The following is a 12,915-nucleotide window of genomic DNA, read 5'->3' as shown; positions in this document are numbered from 1 at the left end:
CATTAATACTTAACAATTGTATCGTACTGGTGACACAAACTTCCATCCATCTCCACCATCTATTGTCCTTCTGTGACCCTCATCAATCTGATCTGTGGGACTTTGTCAAATATACAGATAAATTCCCTGTAGACAACAGTAACTACTCTCCTCTTATCAAGACTCAAAGGAAAAATTGAATCTAGTTGTTCAGTCGCAATGACCATTTCAAGGCCTCTGATCAGCCTGGTCTCCTTAAAGACCGATTTCCCCTGCTTCCCCAGAACTTTGCCCAATACTGTGGCCGGCACCGACCTTACCTGCTGGAAAGCTTCATCAGAACATGGTCCCACACCGTCTGCAGGATGATCTGACTCTCTGTAATCAGACAGAGAGGGAGAGAAGATCAGAGACAGTGAGGTGGGAATGAACGAGGCTGTGTGTGTGTGTGTGTGTACAGTCTGTGGACCATACACAGTGACAGCATACACTGTACAGTGGCTCTCTGCACCACTGTATGCACTACGCCAAGTCCCATGATGTTTGTGCTCAGTGTGAGTGTGTATGCACCATGTACAGCGTATGAGGGGTGTGTACAGGGTATTTTAAGAGTGTTAAGTCTGTATAGACACTCTGCAATCTGTGTGTGCTATGTACAGCAGTGTGTGTACACCGGTGTGTGTGCACACTGTGTGCACTGTATGATGGTGTGCACAGTGTATTTGCACATTGAGGAGTTTGCGAGGGTCCCTCACCTCTCTCTCTCCTCCCGGTGAGCTGCTTCCTCCTGGAGGGTGACCAGCCGATCCTGAGCCTCCTGCAGTTCCCGTTGGATCCCCTCCAGCCGTGTCTCCATCTCCTGATTGGTCACCTTGAGCTGCTGCTTCTCAGCGCTGGTCTCCTCCTGTTGACCGCGCAGGGACTCGATCTCCACCTGGAGCTGAGTTGGGGGTGGGGTGGGGGTGGTGAGAGTGTACACACAGAGGGGATGGTCACCATTTCGTATGGAATGTGAGACATGTGCTGCTTGGGTTGGACCATTTGGCCCATCATTGCCATGGTAGTGACATTGATCCCATCGATTACTGGCATTCTCTCCCAGGTGTTCCTTCCCCAGTGGCCCAGCAATAAAGACAAAATTCTGGAAACACTCAACAGAGGAGGAGAGAGAAACACCATTCCTTCTCAGATCGATAACTTCCACCAAAACAGGAAGCTATTTAATCAGAACTCTCTTTTTTCAGTTCTTATGATTGACTTGAAACATCAGCTCTTTCTCCCTCCACAGACGCTGATTGACCTGCCAAATATTTTCAGCATTTAAAGTTCAAAGCAAACTTATTATCGAAGAATGCATACCAAATACAACTCAAGATGGTGCAACCAGCTGGAAAGCTTTCCATGGCACATCTGTAGAAATTTTCAAGTCTTTGGTCACAAACCAAGTCTCCTCAAACTTCTCATCAAATACAGCTGTTGTCATGCCTTCTTTCAAATTGCATTAATATGTTGGGCCCAGGGTATATCTTCAGAGATGTTGACACTCAGGAAAGTGAAACTGTTCACCCTTTCCACTTCTGATCCCTCGATGAGGACCGGTGTATTTCTCTGCAACTTCACCTTTCTGAAGACCACAATCAATTCCTTGGTCTTCCTGAGGTTGAGGACGAGTTTGTTATTGCAACACCACTCAACCAGCTGATCGATCTCACTCCTGAATGCCTCATTGTCACCATCTGAAATTCTTCCCAAATATTGCCATTATCGATAAACCTGTGGATGGAATTTCAGTTGAGCATTGCTATACAGTCGTGGGTTTAGAGAGAGTAGAGCAGTGGGCTAAGAACGCTTCCTTCAGGTCTACCAGTGTTGATCATCAGACCGGAGGAGATGTTATTTCTGATCTGCATAGACTGTGGTCTTTCTGTGAGGAAATAATGGATCTTGTTACAGAGGAGGGACAGATGCCCAGGATTTCGAGCTGAGGAGGTGCTGGTGTTGACAAAATGGTGGGATTCTTCCCTCCTCCATTTTCCTGCAATGGCCGAACAGTTCATCACACACTGGAATCAGTCTCAAAGTCACTGATGAACTGGCCAAGAGGTATGCGGGTGCTTATCGAAGTCGGCTGAACACTCTTCACACACTCCCCTCCAGATGCTGACTGTCCCATTAATACTTAACAATTGTATCGTACTGGTGACACAAACTTCCATCCATCTCCACCATCTATTGTCCTTCTGTGACCCTCATCAATCTGATCTGTGGGACTTTGTCAAATATACAGATAAATTCCCTGTAGACAACAGTAACTACTCTCCTCTTATCAAGACTCAAAGGAAAAATTGAATCTAGTTGTTCAGTCGCAATGACCATTTCAAGGCCTCTGATCAGCCTGGTCTCCTTAAAGACCGATTTCCCCTGCTTCCCCAGAACTTTGCCCAATACTGTGGCCGGCACCGACCTTACCTGCTGGAAAGCTTCATCAGAACATGGTCCCACACCGTCTGCAGGATGATCTGACTCTCTGTAATCAGACAGAGAGGGAGAGAAGATCAGAGACAGTGAGGTGGGAATGAACGAGGCTGTGTGTGTGTGTGTGTGTACAGTCTGTGGACCATACACAGTGACAGCATACACTGTACAGTGGCTCTCTGCACCACTGTATGCACTACGCCAAGTCCCATGATGTTTGTGCTCAGTGTGAGTGTGTATGCACCATGTACAGCGTATGAGGGGTGTGTACAGGGTATTTTAAGAGTGTTAAGTCTGTATAGACACTCTGCAATCTGTGTGTGCTATGTACAGCAGTGTGTGTACACCGGTGTGTGTGCACACTGTGTGCACTGTATGATGGTGTGCACAGTGTATTTGCACATTGAGGAGTTTGCGAGGGTCCCTCACCTCTCTCTCTCCTCCCGGTGAGCTGCTTCCTCCTGGAGGGTGACCAGCCGATCCTGAGCCTCCTGCAGTTCCCGTTGGATCCCCTCCAGCCGTGTCTCCATCTCCTGATTGGTCACCTTGAGCTGCTGCTTCTCAGCGCTGGTCTCCTCCTGTTGACCGCGCAGGGACTCGATCTCCACCTGGAGCTGAGTTGGGGGTGGGGTGGGGGTGGTGAGAGTGTACACACAGAGGGGATGGTCACCATTTCGTATGGAATGTGAGACATGTGCTGCTTGGGTTGGACCATTTGGCCCATCATTGCCATGGTAGTGACATTGATCCCATCGATTACTGGCATTCTCTCCCAGGTGTTCCTTCCCCAGTGGCCCAGCAATAAAGACAAAATTCTGGAAACACTCAACAGAGGAGGAGAGAGAAACACCATTCCTTCTCAGATCGATAACTTCCACCAAAACAGGAAGCTATTTAATCAGAACTCTCTTTTTTCAGTTCTTATGATTGACTTGAAACATCAGCTCTTTCTCCCTCCACAGACGCTGATTGACCTGCCAAATATTTTCAGCATTTAAAGTTCAAAGCAAACTTATTATCGAAGAATGCATACCAAATACAACTCAAGATGGTGCAACCAGCTGGAAAGCTTTCCATGGCACATCTGTAGAAATTTTCAAGTCTTTGGTCACAAACCAAGTCTCCTCAAACTTCTCATCAAATACAGCTGTTGTCATGCCTTCTTTCAAATTGCATTAATATGTTGGGCCCAGGGTATATCTTCAGAGATGTTGACACTCAGGAAAGTGAAACTGTTCACCCTTTCCACTTCTGATCCCTCGATGAGGACCGGTGTATTTCTCTGCAACTTCACCTTTCTGAAGACCACAATCAATTCCTTGGTCTTCCTGAGGTTGAGGACGAGTTTGTTATTGCAACACCACTCAACCAGCTGATCGATCTCACTCCTGAATGCCTCATTGTCACCATCTGAAATTCTTCCCAAATATTGCCATTATCGATAAACCTGTGGATGGAATTTCAGTTGAGCATTGCTATACAGTCGTGGGTTTAGAGAGAGTAGAGCAGTGGGCTAAGAACGCTTCCTTCAGGTCTACCAGTGTTGATCATCAGACCGGAGGAGATGTTATTTCTGATCTGCATAGACTGTGGTCTTTCTGTGAGGAAATAATGGATCTTGTTACAGAGGAGGGACAGATGCCCAGGATTTCGAGCTGAGGAGGTGCTGGTGTTGACAAAATGGTGGGATTCTTCCCTCCTCCATTTTCCTGCAATGGCCGAACAGTTCATCACACACTGGAATCAGTCTCAAAGTCACTGATGAACTGGCCAAGAGGTATGCGGGTGCTAATCGAAGTCGGCTGAACACTCTTCACACACTCCCCTCCAGATGCTGACTGTCCCATTAATACTTAACAATTGTATTGTACCGGTGACACAAACTTCCATCCATCTCCACCATCTATTGTCCTTCTATGACCCTCATCAATCTGATCTGTGGGACTTTGTCAAATATACAGATAAATTCCCTGTAGACAACAGTAACTACTCTCCTCTTATCAAGACTCAAAGGAAAAATTGAATCTAGTTGTTCAGTCGCAATGACCATTTCAAGGCCTCTGATCAGCCTGGTCTCCTTAAAGACCGATTTCCCCTGCTTCCCCAGAACTTTGCCCAATACTGTGGCCGGCACCGACCTTACCTGCTGGAAAGCTTCATCAGAACATGGTCCCACACCGTCTGCAGGATGATCTGACTCTCTGTAATCAGACAGAGAGGGAGAGAAGATCAGAGACAGTGAGGTGGGAATGAACGAGGCTGTGTGTGTGTGTGTGTGTACAGTCTGTGGACCATACACAGTGACAGCATACACTGTACAGTGGCTCTCTGCACCACTGTATGCACTACGCCAAGTCCCATGATGTTTGTGCTCAGTGTGAGTGTGTATGCACCATGTACAGCGTATGAGGGGTGTGTACAGGGTATTTTAAGAGTGTTAAGTCTGTATAGACACTCTGCAATCTGTGTGTGCTATGTACAGCAGTGTGTGTACACCGGTGTGTGTGCACACTGTGTGCACTGTATGATGGTGTGCACAGTGTATTTGCACATTGAGGAGTTTGCGAGGGTCCCTCACCTCTCTCTCTCCTCCCGGTGAGCTGCTTCCTCCTGGAGGGTGACCAGCCGATCCTGAGCCTCCTGCAGTTCCCGTTGGATCCCCTCCAGCCGTGTCTCCATCTCCTGATTGGTCACCTTGAGCTGCTGGTTCTCAGCGCTGGTCTCCTCCTGTTGACCGCGCAGGGACTCGATCTCCGCCTGGAGCTGAGTTGGGGGTGGGGTGGGGGTGGTGAGAGTGTACACACAGAGGGGATGGTCACCATTTCGTATGGAATGTGAGACATGTGCTGCTTGGGTTGGACCATTTGGCCCATCATTGCCATGGTAGTGACATTGATCCCATCGATTACTGGCATTCTCTCCCAGGTGTTCCTTCCCCAGTGGCCCAGCAATAAAGACAAAATTCTGGAAACACTCAACAGAGGAGGAGAGAGAAACACCATTCCTTCTCAGATCGATAACTTCCACCAAAACAGGAAGCTATTTAATCAGAACTCTCTTTTTTCAGTTCTTATGATTGACTTGAAACATCAGCTCTTTCTCCCTCCACAGACGCTGATTGACCTGCCAAATATTTTCAGCATTTAAAGTTCAAAGCAAACTTATTATCGAAGAATGCATACCAAATACAACTCAAGATGGTGCAACCAGCTGGAAAGCTTTCCATGGCACATCTGTAGAAATTTTCAAGTCTTTGGTCACAAACCAAGTCTCCTCAAACTTCTCATCAAATACAGCTGTTGTCATGCCTTCTTTCAAATTGCATTAATATGTTGGGCCCAGGGTATATCTTCAGAGATGTTGACACTCAGGAAAGTGAAACTGTTCACCCTTTCCACTTCTGATCCCTCGATGAGGACCGGTGTATTTCTCTGCAACTTCACCTTTCTGAAGACCACAATCAATTCCTTGGTCTTCCTGAGGTTGAGGACGAGTTTGTTATTGCAACACCACTCAACCAGCTGATCGATCTCACTCCTGAATGCCTCATTGTCACCATCTGAAATTCTTCCCAAATATTGCCATTATCGATAAACCTGTGGATGGAATTTCAGTTGAGCATTGCTATACAGTCGTGGGTTTAGAGAGAGTAGAGCAGTGGGCTAAGAACGCTTCCTTCAGGTCTACCAGTGTTGATCATCAGACCGGAGGAGATGTTATTTCTGATCTGCATAGACTGTGGTCTTTCTGTGAGGAAATAATGGATCTTGTTACAGAGGAGGGACAGATGCCCAGGATTTCGAGCTGAGGAGGTGCTGGTGTTGACAAAATGGTGGGATTCTTCCCTCCTCCATTTTCCTGCAATGGCCGAACAGTTCATCACACACTGGAATCAGTCTCAAAGTCACTGATGAACTGGCCAAGAGGTATGCGGGTGCTTATCGAAGTCGGCTGAACACTCTTCACACACTCCCCTCCAGATGCTGACTGTCCCATTAATACTTAACAATTGTATTGTACTGGTGACACAAACTTCCATCCATCTCCACCATCTATTGTCCTTCTATGACCCTCATCAATCTGATCTGTGGGACTTTGTCAAATATACAGATAAATTCCCTGTAGACAACAGTAACTACTCTCCTCTTATCAAGACTCAAAGGAAAAATTGAATCTAGTTGTTCAGTCGCAATGACCATTTCAAGGCCTCTGATCAGCCTGGTCTCCTTAAAGACCGATTTCCCCTGCTTCCCCAGAACTTTGCCAATACTGTGGCCGGCACCGACCTTACCTGCTGGAAAGCTTCATCAGAACATGGTCCCACACCGTCTGCAGGATGATCTGACTCTCTGTAATCAGACAGAGAGGGAGAGAAGATCAGAGACAGTGAGGTGGGAATGAACGAGGCTGTGTGTGTGTGTGTGTGTACAGTCTGTGGACCATACACAGTGACAGCATACACTGTACAGTGGCTCTCTGCACCACTGTATGCACTACGCCAAGTCCCATGATGTTTGTGCTCAGTGTGAGTGTGTATGCACCATGTACAGCGTATGAGGGGTGTGTACAGGGTATTTTAAGAGTGTTAAGTCTGTATAGACACTCTGCAATCTGTGTGTGCTATGTACAGCAGTGTGTGTACACCGGTGTGTGTGCACACTGTGTGCACTGTATGATGGTGTGCACAGTGTATTTGCACATTGAGGAGTTTGCGAGGGTCCCTCACCTCTCTCTCTCCTCCCGGTGAGCTGCTTCCTCCTGGAGGGTGACCAGCCGATCCTGAGCCTCCTGCAGTTCCCGTTGGATCCCCTCCAGCCGTGTCTCCATCTCCTGATTGGTCACCTTGAGCTGCTGCTTCTCAGCGCTGGTCTCCTCCTGTTGACCGCGCAGGGACTCGATCTCCACCTGGAGCTGAGTTGGGGGTGGGGTGGGGGTGGTGAGAGTGTACACACAGAGGGGATGGTCACCATTTCGTATGGAATGTGAGACATGTGCTGCTTGGGTTGGACCATTTGGCCCATCATTGCCATGGTAGTGACATTGATCCCATCGATTACTGGCATTCTCTCCCAGGTGTTCCTTCCCAGTGGCCCAGCAATAAAGACAAAATTCTGGAAACACTCAACAGAGGAGGAGAGAGAAACACCATTCCTTCTCAGATCGATAACTTCCACCAAAACAGGAAGCTATTTAATCAGAACTCTCTTTTTTCAGTTCTTATGATTGACTTGAAACATCAGCTCTTTCTCCCTCCACAGACGCTGATTGACCTGCCAAATATTTTCAGCATTTAAAGTTCAAAGCAAACTTATTATCGAAGAATGCATACCAAATACAACTCAAGATGGTGCAACCAGCTGGAAAGCTTTCCATGGCACATCTGTAGAAATTTTCAAGTCTTTGGTCACAAACCAAGTCTCCTCAAACTTCTCATCAAATACAGCTGTTGTCATGCCTTCTTTCAAATTGCATTAATATGTTGGGCCCAGGGTATATCTTCAGAGATGTTGACACTCAGGAAAGTGAAACTGTTCACCCTTTCCACTTCTGATCCCTCGATGAGGACCGGTGTATTTCTTCGCAACTTCACCTTTCTGAAGACCACAATCAATTCCTTGGTCTTCCTGAGGTTGAGGACGAGTTTGTTATTGCAACACCACTCAACCAGCTGATCGATCTCACTCCTGAATGCCTCATTGTCACCATCTGAAATTCTTCCAAATATTGCCATTATCGATAAACCTGTGGATGGAATTTCAGTTGAGCATTGCCTATACAGTCGTGGGTTTAGAGAGAGTAGAGCAGTGGGCTAAGAACGCTTCCTTCAGGTCTACCAGTGTTGATCATCAGACCGGAGGAGATGTTATTTCTGATCTGCATAGACTGTGGTCTTTCTGTGAGGAAATAATGGATCTTGTTACAGAGGAGGGACAGATGCCCAGGATTTCGAGCTGAGGAGGTGCTGGTGTTGACAAAATGGTGGGATTCTTCCCTCCTCCATTTTCCTGCAATGGCCGAACAGTTCATCACACACTGGAATCAGTCTCAAAGTCACTGATGAACTGGCCAAGAGGTATGCGGGTGCTTATCGAAGTCGGCTGAACACTCTTCACACACTCCCCTCCAGATGCTGACTGTCCCATTAATACTTAACAATTGTATTGTACCGGTGACACAAACTTCCATCCATCTCCACCATCTATTGTCCTTCTATGACCCTCATCAATCTGATCTGTGGGACTTTGTCAAATATACAGATAAATTCCCTGTAGACAACAGTAACTACTCTCCTCTTATCAAGACTCAAAGGAAAAATTGAATCTAGTTGTTCAGTCGCAATGACCATTTCAAGGCCTCTGATCAGCCTGGTCTCCTTAAAGACCGATTTCCCCTGCTTCCCCAGAACTTTGCCCAATACTGTGGCCGGCACCGACCTTACCTGCTGGAAAGCTTCATCAGAACATGGTCCCCACACCGTCTGCAGGATGATCTGACTCTCTGTAATCAGACAGAGAGGGAGAGAAGATCAGAGACAGTGAGGTGGGAATGAACGAGGCTGTGTGTGTGTGTGTGTGTGTACAGTCTGTGGACCATACACAGTGACAGCATACACTGTACAGTGGCTCTCTGCACCACTGTATGCACTACGCCAAGTCCCATGATGTTTGTGCTCAGTGTGAGTGTGTATGCACCATGTACAGCGTATGAGGGGTGTGTACAGGGTATTTTAAGAGTGTTAAGTCTGTATAGACACTCTGCAATCTGTGTGTGCTATGTACAGCAGTGTGTGTACACCGGTGTGTGTGCACACTGTGTGCACTGTATGATGGTGTGCACAGTGTATTTGCACATTGAGGAGTTTGCGAGGGTCCCTCACCTCTCTCTCTCCTCCCGGTGAGCTGCTTCCTCCTGGAGGGTGACCAGCCGATCCTGAGCCTCCTGCAGTTCCCGTTGGATCCCCTCCAGCCGTGTCTCCATCTCCTGATTGGTCACCTTGAGCTGCTGGTTCTCAGCGCTGGTCTCCTCCTGTTGACCGCGCAGGGACTCGATCTCCGCCTGGAGCTGAGTTGGGGGTGGGGTGGGGGTGGTGAGAGTGTACACACAGAGGGGATGGTCACCATTTCGTATGGAATGTGAGACATGTGCTGCTTGGGTTGGACCATTTGGCCCATCCTTGTCATGGTAGTGACATTGATCCCATCGATTACTCGCATTCTCTCCCAGGTGTTCCTTCCCCAATGGCCCAGCAATAAAGACAAAATTCTGGAAACACTCAACAGAGGAGGAGAGAGAAACACCATTCCTTCTCAGATCGATAACTTCCACCAAAACAGGAAGCTATTTAATCAGAACTCTCTTTTTTCAGTTCTTATGATTGACTTGAAACATCAGCTCTTTCTCCCTCCACAGACGCTGATTGACCTGCCAAATATTTTCAGCATTTAAAGTTCAAAGCAAACTTATTATCGAAGAATGCATACCAAATACAACTCAAGATGGTGCAACCAGCTGGAAAGCTTTCCATGGCACATCTGTAGAAATTTTCAAGTCTTTGGTCACAAACCAAGTCTCCTCAAACTTCTCATCAAATACAGCTGTTGTCATGCCTTCTTTCAAATTGCATTAATATGTTGGGCCCAGGGTATATCTTCAGAGATGTTGACACTCAGGAAAGTGAAACTGTTCACCCTTTCCACTTCTGATCCCTCGATGAGGACCGGTGTATTTCTCTGCAACTTCACCTTTCTGAAGACCACAATCAATTCCTTGGTCTTCCTGAGGTTGAGGACGAGTTTGTTATTGCAACACCACTCAACCAGCTGATCGATCTCACTCCTGAATGCCTCATTGTCACCATCTGAAATTCTTCCCAAATATTGCCATTATTGATAAACCTGTGGATGGAATTTCAGTTGAGCATTGCTATACAGTCGTGGGTTTAGAGAGAGTAGAGCAGTGGGCTAAGAACGCTTCCTTCAGGTCTACCAGTGTTGATCATCAGACCGGAGGAGATGTTATTTCTGATCTGCATAGACTGTGGTCTTTCTGTGAGGAAATAATGGATCTTGTTACAGAGGAGGGACAGATGCCCAGGATTTCGAGCTGAGGAGGTGCTGAAAATGGTGGGATTCTTCCCTCCTCCATTTTCCTGCAATGGCCGAACAGTTCATCACACACTGGAATCAGTCTCAAAGTCACTGATGAACTGGCCAAGAGGTATGCGGGTGCTTATCGAAGTCGGCTGAACACTCTTCACACACTCCCCTCCAGATGCTGACTGTCCCATTAATACTTAACAATTGTATTGTACTGGTGACACAAACTTCCATCCATCTCCACCATCTATTGTCCTTCTATGACCCTCATCAATCTGATCTGTGGGACTTTGTCAAATATACAGATAAATTCCCTGTAGACAACAGTAACTACTCTCCTCTTATCAAGACTCAAAGGAAAAATTGAATCTAGTTGTTCAGTCGCAATGACCATTTCAAGGCCTCTGATCAGCCTGGTCTCCTTAAAGGACCGATTTCCCCTGCTTCCCCAGAACTTTGCCCAATACTGTGGCCGGCACCGACCTTACCTGCTGGAAAGCTTCATCCAGAACATGGTCCCACACCGTCTGCAGGATGATCTGACTCTCTGTAATCAGACAGAGAGGGAGAGAAGATCAGAGACAGTGAGGTGGGAATGAACGAGGTTGTGTGTGTGTGTGTGTGTGTGTGTGTGTGTACAGTCTGTGGACCATACACAGTGACAGCATACACTGTACAGTGGCTCTCTGCACCACTGTATGCACGTACGCCAAGTCCCATGATACCTGTGCTCAGTGTGAGTGTGTATGCACCATGTACAGCGTATGAGGGGTGTGCACAGGGTATTTTAAGAGTGTTAAGTCTGTATAGACACTCGGCAATCTGTTTTTATACAGAGAGTGCTGGGTGTGTGGAACGGGGTATGTTTTTACAGCAGAGTGTTGGGTGTGTGGAATGGGGTTTGTTTTTACACAGAGAGTGGTGGGTGTGTGGAATGGGGTTTGTTTTTACACAGAGAGTGGTGGGTGTGTGGAACGGGGTTTGTTTTTACACAGAGAGTGCTGGGTGTGTGAACGGGGTTTGTTTTTACACAGAGAGTGGTGGGTGTGTGGAACGGGGTTTGTTTTTACACAGAGAGTGGTGGGTGTGTGGAATGGGTTTTCTTTTACACAAAGAGTGGTGGGTGTGTGGAACGGGGTTTGTTTTTACACAGAGAGTGCTGGGTGAGTGGAACGGGGTTTGTTTTTACACAGAGAGTGGTGGGTGTGTGGAACGGGGTTTGTTTTTACACCGAGAGTGGTGGGTGTGTGGAACGGGGTTTGTCTTTACACAGAGAGTGGTGGGTGAGTGGAACGGTGTTTGTTTTTTACACAGAGAGTGGTGGGTGTGTGGAACGGGGTTTGTCTTTACACAGAGAGTGGTGGGTGTGTGGAACGGGGTTTGTCTTTACACAGAGATTGATGGGCGTGTGTAACGGGTTTTGTTTTTACACAGGGACAGGTGGGTGTATGGAACCGGGTTTGTTTTTACACTGGGTGTGTTGCTGGAATTGAACTCTGATTTCCAATTCCCTTTGCAGTATTCGTGTCCTGATAACTGCTACAAACCAAGAATTTTTATTTGGAATTGACTGGCAGTTACAGATATTGATGTGTGAATGCTCAAGTTCCTTAATTGCCAGAACAATCTCCATTCGCAAGAGATTTGTAAGTTATCTTTTGAAACAACAGACTAACTGCTGATGATATTTTGATGTTATTGAAGTAGTTCTCTTCTGGTGGATATGTGTGGTTTATATCCTCTTGTTCCTCTTTTACTTTGTATCCTAATGGCAAATCTCTCCTGTCCCCTGCTGTGTTATTGGAAGCTCTGATCTTCAAGTCTTTACTTGCCTGGGCTGGTTGTACACAGTCTGTTAAGCACTTACCTTGCCACAACTTCCACAGCAGAAGAGAGGGCATGTGTTGTGTGTCCCATGGACAGAGATGCACATGCAGCATGTGGAAGAAGTGCGGAGTGCAACAGGGCAAGTGAACAATGAGCAAGAGGCAGGTGTAACGTGTGGGATCTTCACAATTTCAGCGTGTTAGAGCGGAATATGCACACAGTGTGTTATGTGTGTGCAGTGTGCTTTTATACACTGTACAGTGAGTGTCTGCATGGGTTGAAGGCTACAAGTAAAACAGAGTGTTTGTGTGTGTGTGTGCGTGTGTGTGTGTGTGTGTGTGTGTGTACAGTCTGTGGACCATACACAGTGACAGCATACACTGTACAGTGGCTCTCTGCACCACTGTATGCACTACGCCAAGTCCCATGATACCTGTGCTCAGTGTGTGGTGTATATGCACCATGTACAGTGTATGAGGGGTGTGTACAGGGTATTTTAACAGTGTTAAGTCTGTATAGACACTCTGCAATCTGTGTG

General features: G+C 47.0%; 1 protein-coding gene across 3 annotated transcripts in view; it reads right to left on the bottom strand.

Moving 5' to 3' along the window:
• Window positions 1-12,915, bottom strand: part of LOC140195254 (uncharacterized) — a 170,231-nt gene that overhangs the window by 88,214 nt on the left and 69,102 nt on the right. For all 3 annotated transcript variants that reach the window (XM_072253303.1, XM_072253305.1, XM_072253304.1), the window contains exons 18-25: window positions 7,181-7,365; window positions 6,746-6,803; window positions 5,033-5,217; window positions 4,598-4,655; window positions 2,884-3,068; window positions 2,449-2,506; window positions 735-919; window positions 300-357 (exon numbers count right to left, since the gene is read on the bottom strand). In XM_072253303.1, the coding sequence (XP_072109404.1) occupies window positions 300-357; window positions 735-919; window positions 2,449-2,506; window positions 2,884-3,068; window positions 4,598-4,655; window positions 5,033-5,217; window positions 6,746-6,803; window positions 7,181-7,365 (972 nt within the window). The remainder of the gene's footprint in view (window positions 1-299; window positions 358-734; window positions 920-2,448; window positions 2,507-2,883; window positions 3,069-4,597; window positions 4,656-5,032; window positions 5,218-6,745; window positions 6,804-7,180; window positions 7,366-12,915) is intronic.

Source organism: Mobula birostris, chromosome 3, assembly GCF_030028105.1.
Source record: "Mobula birostris isolate sMobBir1 chromosome 3, sMobBir1.hap1, whole genome shotgun sequence".
Taxonomy (NCBI): domain Eukaryota; kingdom Metazoa; phylum Chordata; class Chondrichthyes; order Myliobatiformes; family Myliobatidae; genus Mobula; species Mobula birostris.
Note: the sequence above shows the minus strand (reverse complement) of the source record. Positions and strands in the feature narration are given on the sequence as shown.